This window comes from Primulina eburnea, chromosome 10, assembly GCF_022965805.1.
Source record: "Primulina eburnea isolate SZY01 chromosome 10, ASM2296580v1, whole genome shotgun sequence".
Classification (NCBI taxonomy): Eukaryota; Viridiplantae; Streptophyta; class Magnoliopsida; order Lamiales; family Gesneriaceae; genus Primulina; species Primulina eburnea.
The window spans coordinates 16,015,470-16,029,732 of NC_133110.1; the positions used below are offsets into that span (position 1 = coordinate 16,015,470).

A 14,263-nucleotide genomic window follows, 5' to 3' on the forward strand; every position below is an offset into this window, starting at 1 on the left:
GTTGAGACTGTAGAATCCGAATTTCCAAAATCTCGAGACGGAGCAGTGAGGACGGCATGGCGGTGGAAGAACAAGGAAGGCCGAAAATATTTCTTCACCAAGTCATGTGACGGCCGAGAGTTTATATTCCATACGTGCGTTGAAAGACATATCAATGATTATCGAGATCTGGCGTCTCATACTTATTAACCAGGAAGTGACATGTACCAGAGTGTTTGGGTAAATGATTGTTACGTGGAGCACTTCCTATGAATTATACTACTCAAGCTCACACTGCTCGGGCTCAGCTGGTAGCCCGACTTCTTTTGAGCATTGGACTGTTTGCTCAACTTATTTGGCCTTCGCAATATCCAAAGATACATCCGGGCTGGCTACTTTCTGTGCTTCCTAACTTCTCGATTTCCTAGAACATGGGCTAAAAAAGATGACCGAGTAAGGCCGAGTACCAAATATAAACAAATAACAAGTGTAGTAATTATGAATCTAAAACGAGGGAATAGAGATCGAGCTTTAGTTTTAATGGTCTAATTTTGTTTTTTTCTTGTAATGAATAATGTTCGAGTTCACCCACCTCTTAAAATAGGATTTCGAAAAAAAACGAGGGAATATAATAAATAAATAAGATAGATTTAAATTGACTTCAGAATAGTACAAGTCAGCTAGAAACAAAGGGAGTATCGCCTTTAAAAGGGCACAAAGCACCAAGTCAAAGTTGCCTTAACGCGTGTGGGGTTAAATTAAAAGGTCATTTTCAACTTTTCCGAGCCATTTTTTCTTCCTTAGTGCACTCGCCTCGATGTATCCATCTACTTTTTTTAAATGGTAAAAAAGTAGATGATTCACATTTTCCCATTGTGAGTATTATCATATTTTTTTGTGGTTAAGCACGCTACATTAACGATCTTTAACATTATGCTTCATTAAAATTAACGTTTAAATATTTAGGGTGTAATACATGGACGCACCTCCTCGTTTAATCCACCTTAAATAAAGTCTCTCATCATAATTGTGGCAAAAACTTGTGTGAAACGGTCTAACGATTCATATTTTATGAGACATATATCTTATTTGGGTCATCCATGAAAAAGTATTACTTTTTATGCTAAAAATATTTCTTTTATTGTGAATATCGGTGGGGTTGACTCGTCTCACAGATAAAGATTCGTGAGACCGTATCACAAGAGATCTACTCTCATATTGAAATATTTAGATCGTTTTAATCTAGATTATGAAAAGACAAACTTCTAGGACCAAACGTTTGTCGATTTACTAAAAGTTATAGTCGGTTATAATAGTGCAATTCAAATATCTTAAATTATATAACAGCTCAAACTTCATGGTTCGATCATATTTTCAGAAGAGATGATTATTACTCATAAATAAAATATATTCAAAAATGGTTGCAAGTCTTTGGAAAAATTTTGGAAAAAAAATAATTGCAATTTTTCCAATTAACATATAATTTTAAAAAAATAAAAATTCTAATAAATATAAAAATTATAGTATATAATTGAGACAACTGAAAAAAGCGAAACATGTATAATTGAGACAGAGAGAGTAACAAAAAAAAAAATTATTGAGATTTATTTGACCTTTCTTAAAATGTCGTCTCATCGGACTGCCATATACATGTGTGAATGTTTTTTTTAGTGTCAAATTGAAAATTAAATTAGATGCTTAAATATAAATCTCAAATCCTTACTGTGATGTAGTCTTGTATATGCCACAAGTAATTGTAGGAAAGAAGTCGTTGGATAAAGATTAATGAATGCATTTGTCGAAATTTGTAATTAAAAAAAAAAACAGAAGATAAAACATATTGATTTTAGAGTGGGTCTCATGTGATACCATCTCACAAATTTTAATCTGTGAAACAGGTCAACACTACCCATATTTACAATAACAAGTAATACTCTTAGCATAAAAAGTAATATTTTTTCATGGATGAGCCAAATAAGAGATCTGTCTCACAAATAAGCCCCGTGAGACCGTCTCACACAAGTTTTTGTCTTGATTTTAATATTAATTTATTAGATATAACAAATCAGCACAATTTCATGTCCAAACACAGCGAAAATTAATACAATTTGTGCTCGGCATGAAATAGATTTACACGAATGACAATTGGCTCGTTTTTATGATGGTTAAAAGAATATCTACTTAATTATTTATGCTAATTTACTTAATTCGTTCGACAATGATTTATGATTTTGATGAGATTTCTTATCCAATTGAACATCTCGTCTCGAGCTATGCAAAACTAATTCGACTCAGTGAAGTAATTAAATCTCTTTAATTATTTATCAAGGGTGAATTTCATGTCGTTTTATTAAATCCCCTAGCTTTATGTAGTTATTTAAATTCTACTACAAATTTGAATATATATATATATATATATATATATATATATATATTTTATAAGGTTTTTAAAGTCAATGTTTAATATCACTTGACTTATTAAAACTTTATTAAAATTTGTTTTGAATACCAATCGAGCACACAGTACAAATGAATTGAGTACAATATGTATTCGATTGAGCACCACATAGAGTTGGTCATATAATCATGCTAAGACACACTTCATTTCTGGATGAGGTTATAGTGTGGCAATGTCGAGGTACAAAACAAGTCAGATTGATTATAGTAAATTATCAATCGACCACACAGTACACATGAATTCAGTACAATATGCATTCGATTGAGCACCACATAAAGTTGGTCATATACTCATGCTAAGACACACTTCATTTCCAGATGAGGTTATATTGTAGCAATGTCAAGGTACAAAACAAGTCCGATTGAGTACAGTAAATTACCAATCGAGCACACAGTACACATGAATTGAGTACAATATGTGTTTGATCGAGCACCACATAAAGTTGGTCATATAATCATGCTAAGACACACTTCATTTCCGGATGAGGTTATATTGTGGCAATGTCGAGGTACAAAACAAATCAGATTGAGTATAGTAAATTACCAATCGAGCACACAGTACACATGAATTGAGTAAAATATGTATTCGATCGAGCACCAATAAAGTTGGTCATATAATCATGCTAAGACACACTTCATTTCCGGATGAGATTATATTGTGGCAATGTCGAGGTACAAAACAAGTCTGATTGAGTATAGTAAATTATATTGTGGCGATGTCGAGGTAAAAACAAGTCTGATTGAGTATAGTAAATTACTAATCGAGCACACATCACACGTGAATTGAGTACAATATTCATTCGATCGAGCACCACATAAAGTTGATCAGATATTATAATATCATATATGTACACAATCATGGTCATCAAACCTCCAAACTAATCAAGATTTTATTATATTCAAGTTTTCTCATGTTCAAAATATACCAAAGATTTTAATATTTGTACTTATGTATACACATAATATACCCAATAAAGAAAGTTTTGTACTCAAATTTCTATTCAAAATTGATATCAACCCTTAGAAACACCATTAAAACCAAACCTAAGAAGCAAACATATGAAACAACAAACTTTTCGAAAACAAATAACACCATAAGTACATATTAAGGTGCTTAACATCGTCCACAAACACAATAATAAATTGTCTACTATACAATGTTAACATAAACAACAACCACAAGCCCAAGGTATTTTCCAAAGAACATATGAGAATACAATGCATCAGAAAACACTACAAAAACATGAAATAATGGCCAACCAAGTCTTTCACGAAATTTTCAAAAACAAAACAATCATATAATGCGTTAATCACCAATGCTTTAACTAGAACATTTATGCCTTCTCATTGGTATTACTATGCTTGATTCCCCTTCTAGAACTTTCTTTTTTCTGTGGAAGTGTTAAAAAAGATTTTAGGTGTCAATCAGAAAAAATAATAGAGTAATACTGAAAGAGACTAACTGTAAGAATTTAGCAATAATTAAATATTGAAACACCATTTTCGTGCAACATTCACAAATAGTTTGTAGCTTATTTGCATCTACATTTGTTGTGGCATTGTGGGGACCCGGACGCTAATCATCTTTTTAATCGTGATTGGGACTAATTAATCAATTATAATAACAGGGTCTAAATATTTTTTTTTTAAATACGGAATGTAATAGAATCAGACTCTTATACATATCAGTATAAAAGTATAAATCTGATAAAATATACAATCATACACATCTCAGGTTCAACAACTAACTATCAAGTGTTTAAACCCTATCTCTAATCCAAGTCCGTAGTCTCCACTCTAACTCGATCTTTCTTCACCTTTGTGACCCTGAACCTGTCCCACCTGTTGTCATGCACACATACAAACAAGACAACAGCCGGATAACTCCGGTGAGATATAAATATCCCAGTATAAACAATGTATACATGCAATCATATAAAACATATATAAAAGCATAAACAAACATCAAAACATGTATCTAATCTGACTACATGAATCAATGCTGTATCGAATATCTACAATAGACGTCGATCTACATCTAAGCTCATCGACACACCGTAAGTCTAGAGTCTCAGCGGTTCTGACAAAGACTCGGCTGTTCTGCCCTAGCTAGGCTGATCTGCCCTAGACTCAAACTCTGGCTCTGCTATAATTCAATAGACTAAACATATCAATCTGATAGTCTGCATATATCAATGCAATAAAATAAAGTATGTGATTTAGGGAAACTCAAGTCAAACCTAACTCGAGTTGTGCAATCCCGAATCAACATTTATTTATACCTTTCTTGCTGTCGTTCTGATACAATCAAAGTCTTGATTCAAAGTCTGTCACTGTTCAATCTGGCAATGACAATATCAATACTATATCAATATTCTAATCAAATCACGACATCTTTGTTTTCTCAAATTCTGACCGTACAACAGTACAATCCTGCGATATCTGTGATACCAAACTAGTATCTACTAATTCCAATAATTTACAATCAACCACTGTACAAATCTGATATCAATTCTAGTCAATTTCATTCTGAAATTCATAACAATTCCATACTCAGTCCGGTTCTTAATCTGACTTTGATTCTACGCTGTCTAACATATCAAGAACAACATATATGACGTGTATTCAATTCCAACAACATCATAATTTCAAAACATGTCAAAAAGTAGTAAAACTTGTGTCCTGTAGTAGCCTGCGTTGATAGGAACTCAGTACCGAAGTCGGATTTAAAATCTAACGGACGGATTTCTCACAAAAGGCGTAAGGATTTTCAACACTTTCACAGCAACATTTTTCGATTATATTCTGAGGATTTCTGAAGAATTACATTTGTATATATATACATATATATATATATATATATATATATATATATATATATGTTGCATGCAGATGGACGAGTGGCTCCATCTTTGTAGCATACATCTCGCGCATATGCGCGACATCAACCCGCGCATATGCGCGAGACCCTAAGTCTCGGCGCGTCCCCAGCACGGCAACTCGCGCATATGCGCGCACCTCTTCCGCGCAAATGCGCGAGGAATTCTTCACAAGTCTCGGGTTGTCTCGCGCATGTGCGCGAATCCAAGTCGCGCATGTGCGTGAACCTTTCTGGACTTCTCGCGCATGTGCGTGCATATAGTCGCGCATGTGCCCCGATGCTACTGTCCTCGCACATCAATTTTCATATGCGATCTCATTTCGTGTCTCGGTTAGCCCTTTCATAATCGTCTCGATTAAAAATCAATAATCGAAATTTAACACGATATAAAATCTCGGGCATTACAGGCATCTCGTATGACAACGACTACACTTTGAAACACGTGATTCGACTTGTGATGGTATCCTCTTAGTCTCCTATGGTCTGGCTGACTCATGACATCAGGAGAATTGATTACATTTCCATCATCAAGATAAGACTCATTAGTATCAATAGTTGAGATGGGATTAATAATTCATTGTATGCTTGGCGGTACATTTCAATTTTGAAATACTTGTCGCCAAAATCATAAAACGACATCGACTTCGACTCAATTGTAGCGCATGCATGCTTGCATGAAAGCTTATTGATTTGCCAATATCTACATGAACAAGTCATGCCTATTAAATCAATAGCAAATGATTTTTCACCGTCAACTACTTCAAACCTCCAATTACAAGACCCGTGCACTCTCAACTTTTGAGATTCTACATATACATTAGCAACAGCTTTTTCGGACTTAATTCTTTAACCATCGCCGATGTTCTTCACGTCGACGGTGCATCATGTTCATGATTTTCACTCATGTATGGTCCACCATACCCATATTAGGAAGATACCGAGCTGATTTAACTCAATTATTCCAACACTCGGCTATGTTATTATTTATAACACCCTATCTATCACCATGAAACAATGCATTTGTCCAACTGTGGCCCAGAATTTGCAATAAAATCCCTAGCAAGTGACATGGACTCTAGGATATTCTTTATATGTTGTTCATACTCCTGCACAGATGGAGCATACATAGCTTTCTTGAATACCGAGGACCAATGTTTTTTATTATGTTTTGGATAGCTTCGCAATACCTAAATGATAAAAAAATATTAGATTAAAAACATATATTTAAAACAAGTAAATAAAATCAGTCTATATAAAAATAAGTAATAGACTATTTACCTGCTTCATAAAATTATCAACTAAATGTCTCAAACAATATGCATGGTGACTACCCCGTAAATATTAGCTTAACCGCCGTTGATAATCCCAGGATGTCTATCGGAGAAAAAAGTGTACTCATTGAATTGAATGTTTTGATATGAAATCAGAACACTTCTCAAATGATAACAAAACCATTCCCAACTAATATCATTATCCACATCCACTATAGAATAAGTAATGGTGAAAAGATCATCATTGACATCCTTCGACACAGTAAGTAAGATACAACCTTTATACTTATTTTTTATATGAGTCTCATCTAAAAAAATTAACGGTCTATAACCTGTAACAAAACAAACTGCACATACCTTGGAAACAAATGAAGAGTAGTTTAAATTTATTAGTTATGGGATCAATATTTATTAGTTATGGGATCAATCACACACTCAGCAACAGTTCCAGGTTTCGTTTCTCGAACAGCACAACAATATCATCATAGCATATCGTAGCATCCTTTATCTGTGCCATGGATATCATGCATCGCTAACTCCTTGCCCTTCCACACATTGCAATAGTTTAACTCTAATCCATAATCTATTTGCAAGTCTTTTTGAATTGTACAAGGACGATAAGATGGCTCTCCTATCAATTTTTATTTCACAACATTAGCTATCAATGTTGCATATGCTCTAGGATGTCCTCTACTACGTAGATTATTCTCGTCACATGTATTGAAATTTTCTTAAAAAGTACTAATTTTTTTTAAAGCCTCACTTAGCATTTGGCCGAACCATACAAGAATATATTAAAATATTTTTGACACCATTTTAAAAATAAACTAGCCAACTATATTTGAAATTCAAAGGAAATAGTTCAAATCGTCAAATATTTACCAAACCTATAAGCATTATTTGAAAAGTTAGCCCATACTATCAACCTCTCAAAAACCTCTCAAAACATAAATAAAAGTCATAAAAATCTTTAACATAAATCATAAACGTAAGATCACTAATGCGGAAAACTAGCGCTGGTTATATGCACCTTTAGACCAGCAAAGTCAACCATCAAGACCTCCATTATTATTATTTTCATAATCATCTGCATCAATCACACCTAGTGAGTCTAAAGACTGAACACACCATAATCTTGATAACAAATACTACATATACAAATAACATGCAACAGTGAAAATACTTATATGTAAAATGAAATTTTCACGAAGATTCATAAACTTAAACATAAACATTTTTATAAACATTTTCATATCATCATAAACATATTCATATTCATCCTATTCACATTCGTATCTATATTCATATTCATATTTATATTCATATCCATATCCATATTCATACTCATTTTCGTTGAATTCAGATCGTTAATTGTAACTTTTGTATTCGTATTCGTATTGGGCGATGAATCCATCTACATGTAACCACAGTACTGGGCGGCAAGGACATCAGCGACACTCTCGCCTGTCAACTGAGCATTGGCCTACGTATTAACGTATCATGTCATTGGAAATACGATCGTCAGGCTCTCTATGGGGCCTTCCAGTAAACGGGCTTCTTCTAGGGCCTTTTCCCTCACGACATCTCCAGACGTAAAATTTCACTTGACATTTTCTTAATTCCGCCGACTCTGGATCATCCTAAATAATTATTTAAGCTTACATTAATTTTCTCACAATTTTATTTAGCTTAAATTCTAGACTTTTCAATTATTCTTTAATTACTCATTTTTAATGTGTTTTAGTCCGGATTTATTTCAAACTTTAATATAAAATTCTTAAATTAAAAACTTAAACTTTTTATATTATTTTAGCCCTCCATGAGCCATGTTTCTAATTTAAGAGCCAAAAGAAAACACAAATCGACCATCCTAACCCTTATCCCTCGGGCCATCTCACATTTCCCTCGAGCCGCACTTGAGCCACCTCGTGCCAGCCCCTACCTAGACCACCTATGGACCCTACTCATTTGTTTGTGGAACCTAGTCGTTTGAAGAAACAAGTTTAAACTTGATTTATTCAAGTATGAGCTTCTTTTCACAAATTTTTATAGATTTTAAAAGCATTTATTCAACTCCTATAACATATTTACAATCTTAATACAAATTAAAAAAATTGAATTTGTCGTCCACTGAAGTTTATTACACGGTGACAAATTTGTACTATAAAATTTTCAGAAAAAAGATCACAATTCATTAATTCCGGATCTACCGTACAAAATCTGGACACAGACACTGTCGAAGAAATTAATGGAGAATTAATTGAACTCGTCGCTTTTCGAGGGTTAGGCGTGGAAGCATGTCAGATGCTACGTACAATTGTTTTAGTCACTCATGTCACCAATTACATAGTCAGCGCCCAAGAAACCTAAGCTGGTTTGAATGAATTATTTTAAAAATGTTCAAATGTAAAAAAAATAATAAAGCATTATTTCATTAATTAATAAAGTATATTTTTACCTATTTGTATATTTTAACATAACCATTAAACATTCATAAATACAAACCATACATGTAAATTAAGCTGATTCAATACTATCCTCGGATCGGTTTCTTAATTGAAATTAGAGAATCAGGATCGGATATGTTAACAGGACATGAATCGAATTCGATACCATCTTTGTGATAGTAAATCCAATGGCGAGGGAGAAAATCATGTCATTTGTAACATGAAAATATAGATATCGACCCTTTTTTTTGACAATCTTTTGACATTGACTAAATCCCATCGCATTCTATAATAACATAATCCTCACAAATTAAAAAAAATGTGAGAGAAGAGAGTATGCAAAAACTTGTGTGAGACGGTCTCACGAGTTATATTTTGTGAGATATCTATGAAAAAGTATTACTTTTTATGCTAAGATTATTACTTTTTATGGTGAATATCGGTAGGATCGACACGTCTCATAGATAAAAATTCATGAGACTATATCATAAGAGACATACTCAAGAGAGTAAACCGAACTCTATCCAAGTTTCAGAACCTATTGGATCTGGAAACTTTATGAACATTAACATTTGCAGTTCGATTGATGGATGCCAGTCGAGTGTCAATTCAACTTTTTTAAGGTAAAAACTTAGGGAGACTTGTTTTTAATTTTTAGTACCCGATTTTCAGTCGATAGAACAAATCAGAGACGGGAGAAAACATTTTAGTAACATGATCAAAACACAAATATAACTAAGTTGTATTAATTTATAGATGAATCTGTTGTCACCAAAATCAATGTCATCTTAGCCCATCATCGAATAGAATGTGGTTGAAGGAGGAGTGGTCTTACAAATCAAAGGACAACAATAATAACTGTGAAAGGAGGCGTGGCAGACTGGCAATGGCCACCACCCCCACCCCCTGCCCCAACCCCCACAGACTTTTATCAACTGGAATATACATACACTCACACATCAGAGACAAACTAGTAAGACCCCATCGTCATAATAAAAGTTTTCCGAAACAATTTCACCAAATAAAGTTAAAGTTAAAAGCCCACCCCCCTACACCTCTCTGTCTATTACTTTTTACTGTTGACGCATACATTACGACTCTTAGATATTTGAGCTTCTTTCTTTGAATAACTCTGCTGCCACTGCGCTTACCTATGCCTTTTCTTTACTTTGGATCCCTTATTGTTATTCAATGCAATTCAACAACTTTCTGATTTCTTTAATTTTTCTATTTCATTTTCGGTTCATTCCCACTTTAAACACACACACTAGAAAGTAGGAAAAAAAAGAAGCCCATTTATTGATAGCCCCCTTCTCAATCCTCCTTTATATATATATATATATATATATATATAATCCATCCACGGTCTGTCTACCCATGCTCGCTACAAAAGCAACTGCAAGAGCAAATAGCCTCTGTAGACAAAGCCAATATCTATACCAAAATGGAGGTAAACTTGGGCTTATTTTACAGGAATCTTTGGAAACGCATGCACTGTTGGTGATATTGTGCGTTATGTGATTTGTGCAGGAGTTTTACTTCCGGAGGAGCCATGTGCCGGCATTTGGGAGCTGGGATATCTGCAACGAGGATCTGCCATTCACCCAGTGCTTCGAGTCGGCGAGGCAAGCTGAGGCTCTGCGGTTTAGCTACTCCGAGGATCGAGATTTGTATGTCGCGGGTGATTTGTACGAGAATGATGTCGTGACTCCTGCTGTCATCGTTGTACCTCGCCGACGCCGTAGGGTATTACATACATACATACCTACATACATATATATATATATGCGAGTAAACGAAACATGAAAAAGTTAGTTCTCTGTGATGTAATATGAGATTGCAGGGAAAAGCAGGGGAAGAAAAGGAGAAGAAAGAAGAGGAATGGGTGGTGTGTGATTGTGAGTGTGAAGAAGCAAAAGTAGTGGGCAAAGCTGTGGATGAAGATCTGTACAAGATTTCACCCAAACTCCTTCGTGCTCGCCACACAAGGGTACATAATTTCTTCTGGATTTTATTGGTTGGTTTTGATCGTGGCCCAACAAATTTACTTGTTTGTGATGTTTCATGCGCAGAAGAGGGGATGGAGCCTGCTATCGAGCTGCCTGCGCGCGTGTTGATAATCTAAGATGTGTGTCTGTTTGGGCTGCCTGATGAGATAGATATAATTGTGTTTTTGTTCATGGTGCTGTCATTTTTGTATTGATGAGGGGACATCAATAGTAAAGCCTTTCTCTACCTTTGGCTCAGATAATTCCATTACTCTTTATTTTAATATCTTTAATTTCTATCTAATATAATCGTTACAAAAAATAAATTTAGTAGTTCAAAGTTAACAACACAATTTTCATGAAGTTCGATTTTATCTATGTACAAAAAGATTGATTAAAATTTGAAAATAATATAGTTTGTCTTGTTAGCATGAAAAACTAGAATTGGAAGTGTCTCGAACAGGTCTAGTAATAGAGATGGGTTGTGCTCGATACCCATTTTTTTTATATCAATAGCTGCCCCAAACAACCGTAACACAGGAACCAATTGCTATGTTAAGAAATTATTAGTTCTTTCACTCCAAAATCTTCATCCAAAACAGAACGTGACAATATGAAAAGGGGAGAAATTCAAGTCATTCTTGATCATTCAGGACGAGCAAGACCTCACCTCCGGTGGATATGATACCATCGATAAATCTCGTGACCTCGTCGACATTCTTGAAAGGATAGGGAGATGGAAAATCACTATCCAAGTTGTACCAAACTCCATCAATCCTTCTCGATGCAACCCAATGCCTACTTCTCCATATCCCACCATACCTTCTAACAGGTATGTTCAAAACGATCCCGAATAATTCATCCCTTGTTCCATCAAGATCAATCGAAGATGCGCCAAGTCGTCGATCATGCCATATTACCCTTTTGCCTTTTTCTTCAAGAGCTGCGATCAGAACATTTATATCATAATTCCCCGTTAGCGAGTTATGATGAGGCTTGAAGATGGTAGATAAAGGATTCCACGTTGCCTTATTTGGATCATAGAGGTCAAGCTTTTCAGCAATCGTGTTCAAACTTGCTCGAGTAAATGCATCTTTCTCCTGAATTGAACCCATTTTCACATATTAATAATCACCACCACATAAAAGTTTGGACGGATAGAATTTGCCATGATTTCAACAGCCACCATCTCTAATCTGACTTTTGAGTTGAATAAATGTCACAAGGGTAAGTCTCGATATCCAGCTTCATGGATAGATATTAAATTCATCATCCAAATCCATTGTTTATGTTTTTGAGTAAGTTGGAAGTTGGAAGTGAGTCTTTTTTCAAATCCACTACATTTTTAGGCCTTCTTTGGGGGCATTTGAAATTCATTTCAAAACTTTTCATCTAATTTTGAAACCCAAATCTATCAAACTAAATACAGCCTAGTTTCAAAACGAACTTTGGTAACAGGGAGATGCCAGACATATATCGATAAAAAATATATAGAGAATGGTACACATGAATATACTGCAATTCGATGATAAAGTTGAAGAGGTATGTAGAAGAACAAAGTAGATTTAGTAAAGCAAAAAGGAGCACAAAAAATTAAAGAGGTGGAATACCTGGAATAGATTGTTGAGGGAATGTAGCAAACAAAATTGTAGTCTTTGCCTCTCATGGTATACCAAATTCCCTTCTCTCTCCATAATCCACTTAGTTGTGAAAAAGCAAAAACAGGAAAAAAAGGAAACAAGAATCAAATATACCATGGAAATTGAAACTTAAAAACTAACCACGGGCAACAATCAAGCTACCAAAAAATCAGGGTTTTTTTGTCTTTTGCACTAGTTTTTCCAAAAGTTGTATATTCACTTCACCAACTCTCAATTCCTCAACTCTCAATTCTCACCCCAAGGATCAACAAGCGGAGGAGGGTAATCCAACAAGCAAAAATAAACCTAAATTTTGTCTAAAAATTCAATTTTCACCCCTTTGCGTATGAAACCCAGACAGCTCAACTGAAAATTTTCCATTCTTACGTTTTCTTGCCTCTCTTTACTCTTTATGCAATCGTAATCTTTAATCCAACAAAATTCTACTGAATTTTGCTTACGAATTGATACTTTCGAGTTCCGACACAGGAACACGGGATTACAATCTTTCTACCAACACAAACACATCCATCCAAAAAGAAAACCAGCGAAATATTCAACAATAGCCTAAAACACCACGAACAGGAAATTGAATCAACCCAACCGCAAGAAAGAAATAAAGATTATACGAAAGTAACTTCCAAAAACTGTTGTATAAAAATACCTCGACACTGTTCGGTGAATCAGTGAATGCCCACACGCAAACTTTTCACAGAGAATCTCACAGAATCGCTGCTGAGAAATCTACAGCAGAATTTAGAAAGAAAGAGTGATTTTGTTTGTACAAAATCCTAATGCATGTTTTAAGCTTGCGACTGGATTAGGTGATTTGGTTATTATTTCTAAAATAGCTACTTTTAGTTTAACCATTAAATAATAGTAAAAATTTATGTAAGATAATCTCACGAGTCGTATTTTGTGAGACATATATCTTATTTAGTAAGTATTACTTTTTATGTTAGGATTATAAATTTTTTATTGTAAATATCGATAAGATTAACCCGTCTAACATGTAAAAATTCGTGAGACCTTCTCACAAGAGATCTACTCTCGAATAATAACAAAATCACCTAATTAATAACAAATAAATGGTTCATTTGCGTTTTCTAAATAATTCAATTTATTGATTTTTATCCTAAAATATATACTGCTTCAAAAGTTAATTATTAGATTTTCTTAGGTTTCCTTAGGCCTATCTAGTAAATGAAATTCAACTCATGTTTTTATTACTTTTTAAAAATAAAAATGCCCACTTTTATATTTGTGTAGATATACATAATAAAATATTTTAATAAATAGCTCGTGTTCACCTTACTGTGATGAATATTTAAAAAATTAAATAATAATGAATATTTTTCATAATGAAGATTTATACCGAGGTTTCAGAATGTTAGATTTTATTTTTCCATATGAATAACTATATATTTGGATTCGTAATCATTTTTTTTTTTAAAAAAAAATTGAGCTATCTAATTTGCGTGCCAATTAATTTCTTTGTTTTGCTAAAAAAAATATAATAATAATTACTTTGTTAAGGCCATAATTTTAATTTAAAATTATAGTTGAAATAAGTCATGCAATTAATGTAAGACAAAAACTT

The 14,263-nt window shown here is 33.9% G+C and overlaps 2 protein-coding genes across 3 annotated transcripts; one reads left to right on the forward strand and one right to left on the reverse strand.

The window, feature by feature from the left end:
• Window positions 1–10,226: 10,226 nt before the first annotated feature.
• LOC140803156 (uncharacterized) lies at window positions 10,227–11,270 on the forward strand. The gene is made up of 4 exons (XM_073158867.1): window positions 10,227–10,485; window positions 10,566–10,781; window positions 10,879–11,025; window positions 11,108–11,270. The coding sequence occupies exons 1-4, from the start codon at window positions 10,480–10,482 to the stop codon at window positions 11,150–11,152; spliced, it is 414 nt and encodes a 137-aa protein (XP_073014968.1). The 5' UTR covers window positions 10,227–10,479; the 3' UTR covers window positions 11,153–11,270.
• A 310-nt stretch (window positions 11,271–11,580) lies between these two features.
• LOC140803155 (josephin-like protein) lies at window positions 11,581–13,495 on the reverse strand. Of its 2 annotated transcripts, XM_073158866.1 has the most exons (3): window positions 13,328–13,495; window positions 12,634–12,723; window positions 11,581–12,123 (listed from the first exon to the last, which is right to left on the reverse strand). In XM_073158866.1, the coding sequence occupies exons 2-3, from the start codon at window positions 12,715–12,717 to the stop codon at window positions 11,659–11,661; spliced, it is 549 nt and encodes a 182-aa protein (XP_073014967.1). In that variant the 5' UTR covers window positions 12,718–12,723; window positions 13,328–13,495; the 3' UTR covers window positions 11,581–11,658. The 2 variants fall into 2 exon arrangements, with proteins under 2 accessions (XP_073014967.1, XP_073014966.1); XM_073158865.1 differs by lacking the exon at window positions 13,328–13,495 and having other exon boundaries at window positions 12,634–13,321.
• Between the last annotated feature and the right edge of the window lie 768 nt (window positions 13,496–14,263).